Raw genomic sequence first — 13,872 nt, 5'->3', positions numbered from 1 at the left:
ATGACGAAAGATTCTATTGTAAACCTGATTGCTATTTCTTTCGATTAGAAATTCATGCTCTTTGCACACGTTGGATAAGCCGAGTGCCACGACCGTATTGCTTGTTTGTAAGAGATACAGAGGCGTCGAGTTTTCTACTATTAGTTCTTTAAGGTTTGCTACAAGTGCGATATCTGGTATTTCTATCTGAAGTGCAGATTTGATGGTATCCATTTAACTTGATTCCCATATTCAATGTTTGCTAGCGATTAGAGGCAGTGCCATGTGAAGTTTGAGGATAAAATATCCACTATGGTTTTCACCCTTCGCCAACTCCATGTAGTAAAAAAAGCTGTTAGTGTTAGTATTAGGACTTCTTATCTTGTTAAACAGGGCTCCTTGAGTATTTCTGGAAGTGAAGCTGCTTTCACTGTATGTTACAGATCGACTCTTTTCCACCTTTGGAGGGCATATCTGTAGAAGATGGTCAGATGTGCCAGCAAATACGCAGTTATCATTCTTAGGGCAGTGGAGAGAGAGACCTCTGGTGGCAGAGGAGAATAAATATTCTGCAGTCTGTTCGTGTTGCTTTTCATCACGTTGACTGTTTATGGAAAACAGAGTAAGAAAGGTTGTTATCTTGTAGTCGATTGATGCCAAGCCCTGCCCTCCCATACGAAGAGAAAGACAGAACTTGTTGTAGGGGAGCCAGTTGCATTTGTTCCGTATGAAGCAGTAGATTTCTGATATGTTCTGGAGGAGCTAGAATTTTTAATGAATGCTAAAAGACACTAGCAGTTATTTGACCGATAATTATCACTTTCTCTTTAACGGAGGCAGAGGTTCTTACTTCCGCCAATTTTCCTAGTAATTGCTTGAAACGTTTGATATTTCCCAGTTCTTATCCATATAAGAGGATGGGTTTCCTAAGTAATTCCCAGGTATTTGTTTCTCTCTGAAGACCAGTGGTCAAACCAGGGACATCAGTTAGGCTTCTCCACTTGCCATTACAGTCCTGTGGTTTTATTTGTATTTATTTTTTTTTCTCCTCAGGCTGTTTGATATTCTTGGTATGGTCTGTCATTTTTAGAAAAATTCTGATGGTGGACTATAACAGTAACATCATCATCGGAACATGCTGTCAGGGTAATAGCTTGGTACTGGAGATTAGGATGGGTTGGCCCAAGCAACATGTTTATACGATTGCCAAAAACCCTCAAAAAGGGTTTTTGGCAATCGTATAAATAGGACCAGAAAGAAGACAGCCTTCTTCAACCCCTCTGCTGTATGGTATACATATGATGAGCCCGTTTTTTATTCTTCAAGCAGAAGTGAGCGTTAATGTGTAGCGTCTTAATGGCTTGAAGCCTGGGCAAAAACCGAAGGCTTTTAAACAGCTGAAAAGGTATGAATTTCAATACAATCGAAAGCTTTTTCTTGGTCAAGTATTACAAGGTTCATAGTTTCGATGTTATAAAGGACTTGATATGCTTATCAAGTCCTTTATAAGATATGATTTTTCTTGGATGGATCGTCCTGGGAAGAATAGCTCTGGTACTATTTATTAATTAGTTCAGAGTGAGCTTACGTCTGTTAGCAATAGCTTTTGATAATATCTTACAGTCAGTGTTTGTAATGGAGATGGGTAAGCAAGTTTTCTAGTTTCACAAGGTCACCTTTCTTTTTTTTGGGGGGGGGTATAAGCTTAATGACAGATATTCTCATGTTGGGTAGAAGGCTATTGGCAATTGCTTCGATATACATAGTCGGATATTCTATTATTATCGTATTAGTCGTATTATTCTATTCATACATTGTGTATATTCTATGGAATCAAGATTCAAACTGTTCCCAGAAGTATTTGTAAAACTCAATGGTGATTCCGTCTATACCAGGAGATTTATCTTTCGCTAAATAAATTCAGGCTTTTGTCAAATCACGTAGCATGATGGCGGCTCTATTTTATGTTTTATCCAGGGTGAGAGTCTTCTCAGATTAAAGAGGATTTTACTGGTGGCATCAATGGCATGTTTGTACATTGTAAAGTATATCGCAGCATTTCATTGCGATACCAGATATTCATTTTTATATATTTTAAATTTAACTTGATAAAATATACATTGGAAGATAGGCAACAAAAAGACATATTACATATTATAAGAATATATATTACAGAGGAAAAAAGGATATTCTTTTTAGATATACAATAGAAAGGAGGCAAAAGTGGTAGACAGGATTTTGTCTTTTTTAGTAAAAGTCAATATTACGGTTCAGTATCACTTTTAGTTATTTTTCAGCTGAAGTGTATCGTCGCCGCCAATCCAGAACAGGGCATCAGTTGGATTCCACTTCTATATGAATTTCGCGACAGTTCTTGTTTCATTATAACAATCAAGTTCCAGTAAAAGCCTGCTTTATAGTTTCCGACGTAGGCTACACATGAGAGTTTGTTCCGATTCAGTGATGGATGGGTGCTGGTTATTTCTTGTGTGCTTAAGGTAGAAACTGTAAATTACGGCCTTGGCGCAGATGAAGAGGAAATTGCATATTCTGTGTCTGTTCCCTTCTTTATGGACTAAATTCCAGTAGTCTTCTTGGCTGTGTGCGTAGTTACGGGTGCTTAAGGCAGTATTCAGGGCATAGGTGATCATCACTTTGTTTGCAGGACTGGTTAGATATATATCTTTCAAGGTACCTGAAACTTCGCAGAATAGACAGAGATCCGATTCTCTAAGTTTAAATTTGTACAGCTTAGTAGGAGTTGGTAAGATGTTATACCATAGCCTCCACTGTATGTCGGAATCTGGTTTGACACACTTCGATTTATATGGAAGATCCCACTGAAAACTGGGTGGCATTTGCAACTTTGTATATGAGAGGGTTAAGATGAATACGAGGGGTGATACGAATACGAAGGGCGAAGTGTGAGGCACTGACATGAGGAAGTGGTATATTTTCTTGTAGTTGGAGGGAAGAAGTGCAAGTGAGACTTCAGATGATGCAAGATGAAAGGTGAGCTCCCCGCAGTTGCTAGAACGAATACGGATTCCTTGAGGTGTAGCGATATCTGGGAAGATATTTATAATAGCAGCTTGCATCTGTTGATATTGCTTTTCAGTTTTTGGGTTTTTCAATGGTAGGCATGTGAGTGTTTTCCACTTTAGGGTCGGGGTCAGGAGATCCCCTATGATTCTTATTCCCCTATGTAGGGAAAAGAAAGGGCTGACCAGTTGTGAGACCTCTTATGTTTCTGTTTGAATACAGTGGTTCTGTTAGTACAGCTGACTCTATTGAACTTGTCACTGTGTGTGATGAAGTTCTGTGTTTTTCCACCGCTGTAGAGCGTCTCTGTAAAAATGAGGTCGTTTAATAGGAGTTGGCACATAACTGGCCATTCAGAGGATTGCGGAAAGTGTAAGTCTTCTGGCGGATGATTTCGTGATGTAATCGAAGGTGGTTACATAAGTGTGATTGGAACTGACGCGTCTTTAGGAGAAAAATTACCCTGAAGGATGTAATCTTGTTTTCAAGGAAATCAGGCCTTGACATCCCTTATTGAGTGGCTTGTAGAGTTCAGAGTATGTTGTCCAGTTAGTATTGTTCAATAGGAAACGTTTTATTTCCTTTTGAATGAAATAAGAAAATCTTCAGGGGAGGGGGGATTTCACTACTTTGAGGGCATGCCATAGTAAACTCGCAGCCATCTGGTTGATTATTCAGACTCTTCCTCCAAGCGAAGACATTGAACGAATGCTGTTCCATTTTCCCAGCACCTTTTTAAATCGTTTGTGCAGCTGTGTCCAGTTCAGTGCATTATATATTTTGGTATTGTCAGCGTGTACAACTATGTTTGTGCTTTATTTGACCAGAAACATTCAATTGGAGAATCAGTCCTAGCCTTCTATCTGCTTGACAACAAGCCAGTGGCTTTTGCAGAGTTTAATTTGGTCCCTGAGGCTTGTGCATATAGTCTGTGTGCTTCATCGGTTACTGTCATTTCTTCGTCATTACGGATTATTACGGTGACGTCATCGGCATATGTTGATAGGCTTATTTTTAGATGTGGTTCTCTTATGTTGGTTCCTTTGGAAATCATGGTGTCGTGTACTCTTTTTAAGAATGGTCCTATGGCCAGCGTGTATAATTATATAGAGAGACGACATCATTGTTTGATCCCTGAATAGTATGGCAAAGTGCGAGTGAGCCTGTTGTTGATTTTTAAACAGAAGAGTGCATCTCTGTATAGCAGTTGGACTGTTTCAATGATGACAGGACCATAGCTGAATTCCTTTAGGACTTCATAAAGGTACTCGTGCTCTATTCTGTCTAAAGCCTTCTCCTGATCAGGCTAACGAGTGCTAAGTTTTCATTTCATCCACATCGCAAACGATTGCTGTTTGCGATGTGGATGAAATCTTATTAAATGGAAGTTAATCAAGTATTCATTTTCCTGGAACAGAATAAGTTTGATGTCGTCCAATAACTTCAGGCGGTGTTGGCTTTAGTCGGTTTGCGATAACTTTGGAAATGATTTTGCAATCTGTATTGATTAGTGAGATTGGACGCCTGTTTCGGATGTCTGTGTGGTCTCCCTTTGGTATCAGTCGTGCTACTGTGGTCGTAACGCATTCTGGAGCCCTTTGAGGTAGGCTTCTTGCAGTGTTTTAAGGAGAAGTGGTCCGAATTGATTCCAGAAGACTTGGAAATACTCTGTTGTAAAGCCATCAAGGCCGGGAGATTTGTTCTTTGGCAAGGATGTGCATGCAGTTTTCAGTTCATGTAGAGTTATTGGGTTTTCTAAGTGGTTCCAATCTGTTGCAGAGATTCTTTTTGATTCTTACAGTGTTTCGTGAATAGCATGAAGGCATGCTCCTGTAGAGCTGTATGCATTCTTGTAGGATTTCGGAAGTGATTTTACTTGGATCTTCTGTGATGCTGCCATCTTGAAGTCTAATAGCAGAGATGAAGTTTGACGCCTGGTATTTTTTTTTTCCACAACGAAAAAATATTTTGTGGGTGCATCTGAAAGATTTATTTATGTATGCCGCGATCTAAGTAGGGCAGCCTTTGTGGATACTTCTAAATGTCTTTGCATGGCTTGGAGGGCTCAATGATTTTCAGAGCTTTCTTCTGGTAGATACTGGAGCTGTTCTTCGAGTTGTCGGATGCTAATGTTCCTCTGTTGATTTTTCTGGTGACTGTAGGTGATTTTAGGTGAGGCGACCATGTTTTCATTGGTTCTGTATTTTCCCCCTTCGAGTGAGTGAGGTTAGTATTAAAGCCTAAGAGTTTATTATATAGGGTGGTTCAAAATTCCACGTACAAACTTTAGGGGGGGAGGTAGAGAACATCAAAATCAACCATATTCACATAGGAAAGCATGACTGGAAACGCCACCGGAAGGTACTAACAGAGACACAAAGATACAGAAATAACACAAGGCAGTAAGTAGTGTAAAAAACTTTATTAGGCGTAACTGAACAGTTCAATAGTAGTTGGATACATAATATGGTAAACGAGGCATGTATGCCATCTCAGCGTTCGTAAAATGACGCATGTTCTTTGTACGACGTCGAAAACTTGAATGAGGAAGCCCCAATTGCTCACCTGGAGCCCTGGCGAACACCACCACCTATCACTTTCGGGTGGCGTTTCCGGTCATGCTTTCCTATGTAAATATGGTTGATTTTGATGCTCTCTACCTCCCCTCAAAGTTTGTACGTGGAATTTTGAACCATCCTGTATAATCTGAATCTATCAGGACGGTTTTGTTGAAGATCCAATAGGCACTTCCTCATTTGGATGCTTCCAACGATAATGATAGTTGCAGCTTTATGAAGAAATGATCTGAGATGTTTCTAGCTAGAGAAACAGTGTGTTTGGAAGTGTAGTATCTGTCCAGTCGTGCTTGGTAGAGAGGCCTATTAGCTACTGTGATTGCTGATCTCCATGTGTAGGATCTCTTATCTGGATGTTGATACCGAAAGACATCAATGAGTTCATTATCGTTTACCAGTGTTTGAAGCTTGTTTATTAACGAGATACGATGATCAGCACATTGAAGTCTGTCTTTTTCTTGGTCAAGAGTACAGTTAAAGTTTCCAGCTATTATGATATGTTCTTGTCAATACTAGAAAGATGGTTTTGAATGAAGTCCAAGATTTGTGATGCTAGAACATCCTGCAGTGGTATGTAAATATTGAACGCATGCAGGGTATTATGATTGGGTGCTTTTATGTGAGCATACAAGGCGTATCCTGGTATATCTACAATCACTTTCAGTTTGTAGGGGGGTCGACGATGTACACCTAAGCTAACTCCTGCTCCATGATGTTGTTGGGTTGCAGAGTGATGTAGGTCACAGTCGCGCACTCAGGATTTAATCTTGGGGGGGGGGGGGAGGCCGAGTTGAGTAGACGATTTGAGAATACACACTACGCATCGCATACGACCTATGACTGAGCATCTGCAATGATCGCTATTTCATAAGTAGTATAGAAATAGAAGACAACACAAAATAAATAAAAAAAAAAGGAATTTTAATTAGGAAAAGATTTTTGGACAATTTTCTAGTGTTTTTTTCTCCTTTTTGTGGGGGTATGGGTCCCTTGACCTCCTCTGGGTGCGTTACTGTAGGTCATAAGGCCACTCTGCCCATTTTCTAGATAAATTGGATGAGGAGTTGATATTTGTTTCTTGTAGAAGTATTAGGTCTATATGATATTTTTGTACCTGGTCAAGGTATATTCTGTTGCGTAAAGCAGAGGCACATTCTCTTGCATTGAGAGAAAAAAGACTCAAAGACATTATGTTTATGAAAGTTTGATTGTAAGTTGAATCTAATATTGGTCCTGGTATTGTGTCTGTAGCCCATTAATCAGGTAGTAGATTCGCTTACTCCTGTTAACCTCTGCTCTTCTCTTTTTTACATTTCAGTTTCAAGTGTAGGTCCTGAAGTTGAGATGTTAGTTCCGGGATTCTCGTGGTGTATTTACGGGCTATAGTTAATTTGTGAGGGGAACCTTGCACTTTCTGTATGAAGGATAACAGCTGCTTCATGGTTAGGGGATCCTCAGTGTGGGGAAGTTTTCCCTCAGCTTCTTCCTCTTCTAAGTCATCATGTGGAAGTACAGTTTCATCATCGTCTGGAAACTCTCTTCCTCCTTGGCTGGCTGCAGGTGATGAAAGGCCATTTTAAGTAGTTTCTTCTATCGGATGAGGTTTTGAATTATTGGGAGGATGGGTTAGTGATTCTGGTTATTGTGTCGGGGTGTTGCTTTTAATTAGTTCATCCTGGTCATCTCTGTTTGGAGGATCCGTGTTTTCATGCTGTTTGTTAAGTGTTGCGTGCTGTGAGACTTCGTTACTAGAGCTTCGGAACTCATTACTTGGCAGGCATTCAAGAAGTACGGAAAAGTGAAGCGAGATCTTTTATACGATAAAGAAAGTTGGACTTTGTTTTGGTCGAATTAAAAGTGATTAGGCTATCCTCACGCTATTGATGGATGCATTGAAGATCTGTGTTTAGGATAATTTGTTTGGAGACCGTTTTATTTTTCATTCAAAAATCGGAATGATCTCCCACTTGTCTTACTTTCTTCAAATGAAGCTAATAAGAAATTAGGTTCTTGGGCTTAATAGGACTAGTTTGGTAGTTCATCGAAAATCTGTGTTTTTCCTTTCCTGGCGACTCCACATTCTAGTCTTCTAAGCTTGTTTTTCAACCATTTCAGTTGTTATCATAATTACTTCCATGTATTTGAGTTTTCTTTTATGGTTTATTTTGTGTCTAAGTTTTACTAAATATGTGAAGCTACTTTTGATCTTTTCACATCAGTTTTCTGTTTGTAGACCGCTTCCCCATTGAATCCTCATTTTTCACCATCTTTATTTTATATTATGTTTTTTGTGTTCACAGCTGCATTGTACATTAACCGATGTTTCCTTCAATGGTGGAATGTTTTTAATTATTTCATTTATTTCTTGTAATTTGTTAAAGCTAGTGCAGCCCTGTTGCTTTGTTACTTCATTGATGCGCTGCGCGATCTTTTCCTTTAACACTTTCATTGCCAAGCTGAAAATTGGAATTTCGTGTGGTGGCCAAATTTTTTATATTTTTTTTATTTAGTTAACGACGTCCACTCGATAACGCGTGATCGGCCGTTTGGTGAGAACTCGCATCGTGCGATATCGCGTGATTGGCAATGAACGTGTTAATTCTTATCGCTTAGCCATCAGTTGAGATTCCTAACAGAATACTTTACTTCTGATTATAAACGAACACTACTTAAAAGTAAAGTGCATTCACTTGTATCAAATGTAAAGAACTCCAAAGCAACTGAAATTAGTGAAGTCCAAAATAAGCAACAGAAGAAAGAGCCGACATAAATTAGGAAACATTAGTAACTCTAAGCAGAATCTCAACTGATTGCTAAGCAACAAGAATTAAACAATTCTTTGTTTTCCCTAATATTTGATAATTCGAGTTAGATATCCGCGAGCAAGTGGGTTTGGTTAATAGTAATATTATATAGCAACTTTATTTTCAGTCAACCCATTTTTAATTTTTGCGAATTATAATTTAAGCGAATTATAAGCATCATGAAGTTTCTAAGAAGTGAAGTTTGTACTGTTCGTAACAGGTCACTGAGCCCAACATATAGAGTAACCAGAACAACATATCAAATAACAAGACCACATTCAACAAACTACGTAACATATAAGTACAACAATCACTACAGCAAAGCCACCCGAAACTTCTACGTACCTGACATGATAAACAAACTGCCGTTCGACAACAGAAACCTAGGAACATACAGAGAGCTGAAACAGGCACTATATAATTATTATAGCGAGAATGAAAATTACAGCAATTCCTGTTTCTCTCTCCCACACCACACATACACACACACACACAAACCTACAACCCCTCCTCTCAAAAAACTACCACTACAAGATAGCAGTCGAAGTCTTTCAAGCACGTACCAACAAACAGTAAAATCAACACCTGGCTTGTGACCACTATAGGAACACAACCATGAAACCACCACCCTCTGTCATCTATTACTTCCTCAGATAAGCTCTGCTAAGCTTCGAGGAAGAAAATTACTAACTTGCAAGTATCTGTTATACACACTTGTAATGCATTATAAATATTATATACATATAATTACTACAGCAACTATGTATGCAATTCATCTGAGACATAAAAAAAAATAATAAAATAAAATTAAAAAAAAAAAATTCTGTATAATCCTTATTGTAAATACTGTAAATATTATTATTGTATGTAACTTATACTGAGACATAATAAAATGTAAAAAATGTAAAAATGTAAAATTATCATCAATCTATTATTATTATTATTATTATTATTATTATTATTATTATTATTATTATTATTATTATTATTAATCTAATTAATAATAATAATAATTAACAATAATAATTATTATTCTTAATTATTATTATTATTAATCAATAAAAGATCTACTTTGATTAGTTTCGACCAGGCCCAAGCCTCCGTAAAAGGCGGCTTTTTCAGCAAGAAATTGAAAACCATTATTATTATTATGAAACAAAAAAAAAATCAGCTTTGCTTGCGATCCTAAATCCCTCAAACAGTTGGCAAACAACTTTAACCAGCACATTGTGAACTCTGTCCAAAATCTTCAGGAACATTCTCTCCGATGAACATATTTTCACAAAGAAATATTCTCCATTATTATATTTTCACAAAGAAATATTTTCATGTAGTACTGTCATATCCTGTACATCCCTTGAGGGTACATGGCAGGAATTTGATGATGATGATGATGATATTCTCCATTATGACGACGGGAAATCCAGTCAATGTGGTCCCACCTGTAACAAAGGAAGAACTGTCACTTGCAAGTCATTAATCCCAACAAGGGACCAGTACGGGATCGGACCAACGTACATCAAAGGACACTGAACCAAACTATGTCCTGTTATACTAAAACTGTTAAATAACGTCTTCGAAACGGGGTACATACTTGAAGCACTAAACACTGTTCGGAACGAAAGACTGAATTAATCCACCCATACATAAACACATAATTCCAAGCACTAAATATGGTTTTCAAAAGAAAAAAGGAACAACAACGCTCCTGGAAGCCTTTCACAGACCTAATAAACGCTACTTTAGATAGAAACAGTATTAGTAATATAAATAGTATTAGTTGTTTTTATTGACCTGACGAAAGCGTTTGATACACTAACACAAAACCTCGTCGAACAACCTTATACATATCGGAATCGGAGGACGCCAGCTCCTGTGGTTCAAAATATACATGGAAAACAAAAAGTACATCACGCTTATAGGATCAGCGCACGCCAAAGATTTACCGGTAACCTGTGGAGTACCACAAGGAGCTGTTCTTTCTTCGATTCTACTTAACACATACACACACGACAATTACAAACTTACCTAAAAAGAAATATCTTACAATACGCGGACGACACGGTCATAGTGTTACTTCACAAGAAGCAATATGCAACATGACATTAATCTGGTCACCAGCAGGCAACTGTAAGTGGCATATACATAACATGTGAGAAAACAAAGCTGATGATATTCAAAAACCCAGTTGGACAGTGGAAGAAGATGGAGGAGGTGAGAAGGAAGTGGGATGCAGGATACAAGCAGGTTGGAGGAACTGGAGGGAGATGGCTGGAGTGTTATGTGATAAGAGGGTGCCGATCAATCTGAAAGGCAAAATTTATAGGACAGTAGTGAGGCCAGCTATGACATATGCTATAGAAACTGTGGCCCTGAGGAAAAATAACATTAGCAGGATGGAAGTAGCAGAAATGAGAATGCTTAGGTGGATGTGCGGAGTGACCAGAAAGGATCATCTGAGAAATGACTATGTCAGGGGAACAGTGAAAGTTACGAACTTAGGAGCGAAAATACAGGAGGCAAGGTTGAGATGGTTTGGTCATGTGATGAGGAGGGAGGACGAATATGTGGGAAGAAGGGTCATGCAGATGGATGTGCAAGGAAGGCGGAAGCGTGGGCGGCCAAAGAAGAGATGGAGGGAGCTGGTAGAAGAGGACTTGAAGATGAAGAACTTGGATGTGGTGACAGCCCAAGACAGGAAGGTGTGGAGGAGACTCATAATAAACAGTGACCCCACTTAAGTGGGAGAAGCTGCAGAAGAAGAAGAAGATAGACTCAACTCATAGATACTGATCACCTAACTATCTGACATCCATCGCCTATACACAAAGCACTGATCCTAAAACCTCAATCATTACACAGGTGATAACAACACGTTAGCTTAACCTTCACTTCGATTTTGATCTAAGTTGAAATATAAATATAAATTATCTCTGGATAACAGATGTTTAGACCAGGACTTATTTCCTTTGCAGCAAAAGCTATTCTATGAATCATGCAATGTGTCCAAATAAATTGTGGGGATTTTTTCCTCACAAGTGCTTGTAAACTTTTAAACCATCCAGACATAACTCGAGCGCCATCAATGCAAATTCCAACACAATTTTTCCACTGTAAGTTTGCCTTGCATATAAAATCGTCCAATATTTTGAACAATTAAGGTGCTGTGGCTCTTCTTTCTATTGTTTACAAACCAATAACTCTTCAACTGCTGATAATCTATCGCAAAATCGAACATAAGCATTAAATGCCAATTCTTGTTGCTATCTGTTGCCTCGTAAAGTTGAATTGAGAATAATTGTCACAAAGTTCGACAAAAGTTGTTTGCTGCGTATCTTCACATATATATATATATCACCAATTCGCCGAGCAACAGTATCATTTGATAGAGTTATGCACTGTAGTTGTTTAGTAAAACTAAACAACTACAGTTGGTAGAATTAGGTCTTCTCCGATAGTGTGGGGCTTTTTGCACCTAGCTATTTTATATGCAACTTTGCAAGAAGCTAGTAAAGCTATTTCATTTACAGACAAAGCTTTTTTAATGCTAGATTTTTGCAAAGGGGGAACGTGGGCAACTGTAAGTGGAGACACAAAACTAATGTTAAAAAATTAATATTTGGACACACATGAAAGAAGGTTGAGAAACCCTGCTATAAAAACAGACTACGACTTAACAGATTACAATGGTTGCAGTATAAAATGGTAAAAATGATAACCTGGGAACAAAGATATCTTACACTTATACAGGTCGCAATGAAAGAACACAAAATATTTAAATTAAAAAAAAAAAAACACACACAAGAAACAATTATGCCACTACACAGTGATGCTAAAACATTACTTCAGCCCAACCAGCAGAGTAATGAGAACAACATATCAGATAACAAGACCACAGTCAACAAAGTGCTTAACATATAAGTATAATAATCACGACGGAAAAGTCACCCGAAGCAAGCTTCTACATACTTCACATGATCAACAAACTGCCATCCGATAAGAGAAACTTAGAGACCTACGACAGGACAAAATTAGAGAGAAATTCCTCAAAAAAAACAAACAAACAAAAAACAAACAATAAAAAAACAACAACATAACGACCTTCTCTCAAACTTTAGTATGAGGATCACAAACACATCCTATCCAGCTCTCTCCCTGGAAAAAAAAAAAAAAGTTCAAGAGCGCATATTCAGTGGTTGTCCGTGGGCTCATTGTTGTGCTGCTATAAACTAAACTCACACACAGTTAAATCGACACTTGGCTTGTCCTGGATACTGAAACAAAACCCCAAACCACCTCCATCTAATATCTTACTTAGGTAAGCTCAGCAAAAGCTTCGAGGAAGACAACAGAAACGTCATCAGAGCAAAAAAAAAAAAATTCAGTGCAGCAGTGACAAAAACAGTCATGAATATTTATCCAAGCGAATGTTCTCAGTATTTTGTATTGACCAGTAAATGTAATAATTTAGTTTTAACTGTACATATGCAAAAATGTTATTTATTATAAAAATTATTATCAAATAATTTAGATGAATTATTATTTATCAAAAAATAACATACTCAGCATTTTGTGTACAGAATTTTTGTAGTGATCAAAAATATAATAATTATATTTTAACTGTATATGTAAATATGCTTTATAATAATAAACTTTAGCATTATATCATTGTAAAATATTATTATTATTTATATTTTTTAAATTTAAAATGTGAAAGTATTTTTATTTTAAAATTATTATTATTGTTAATGCTAAAATGAACAAAATAGTATGAGATTAGACAGCGTCTTGTCATGAGTAAAATGTTATGTGTGAAATGCGGAGTGTTTGTCTGCGATTGTTAACGATAATATTCCATTCTCAAGTTCTGTTTGTGAGCTTTCATCGTCTTTTGAAACTTCATCCAATTTGTTTTTGGATGTTTGGATTTATAAAAGACTACGATGAACCTTTTGCGAGGCCACCCGAATAATGTGAACAGTATTCTCAAAGGTTCGACGAGTGAGATATTTGAGATCCATCTCGGTAGTTTCATCACTCCATAACGGCCACTGTGTCACGCCAACGTTTTTATGCTTATATTTATCGCGCACTACGGAACTTCACTTTAATGCAGAACTTTCTAATCCACTCTTCTCACTTAGTACTTCACGTCTGGTCACATCTTTTGTTTAGTGGGTATAGTTAGCATAATCTGACGAATAACACTTTGTAGTAATAACAGTTAGCTTCTTTCTTGTATTGTAATGTAAAAAAAACAAAATTCATGAAAAGATATGCTATTCACCCGGCCTGGTTGGCCGAGTGAATAGCATATCCGCTCCCCCTCCCCCCCCAGCAGGTGTGAGTTTGATTTCCACCTTGGCACGGATGTTTGTAAAAGCCTGCTGCTCTAGAAGCGTGATAGTTCTTTGTTTGATTGTAAAAAAATATCAAACGTAGTGTCAGTGTGTCAATTGACTTAGCCAACA

At 37.7% G+C, this 13,872-nt stretch overlaps 1 protein-coding gene across 1 annotated transcript in view; it reads left to right on the top strand.

The window, feature by feature from the left end:
• The first annotated feature begins 291 nt into the window (after window positions 1-291).
• LOC150107080 (mitochondrial sodium/calcium exchanger protein-like) overlaps window positions 292-13,872 on the top strand; it is a 77,736-nt gene continuing 64,155 nt past the window's right edge. The window contains exon 1 of the mRNA XM_090391612.1: window positions 292-411. Within this exon, the coding sequence (XP_090247738.1) occupies window positions 292-411 (120 nt within the window). The remainder of the gene's footprint in view (window positions 412-13,872) is intronic.

This window comes from Typopeltis vanoorti, chromosome 4 (assembly GCF_054136105.1).
Source record: "Typopeltis vanoorti isolate ZY-2024b chromosome 4, IOZ_Tvanoo_1.0, whole genome shotgun sequence".
Classification (NCBI taxonomy): Eukaryota; Metazoa; Arthropoda; class Arachnida; order Uropygi; family Thelyphonidae; genus Typopeltis; species Typopeltis vanoorti.
The sequence above is the reverse complement of the archived record's forward strand: the minus strand, read 5'-3'. Positions and strand labels throughout refer to the sequence as shown.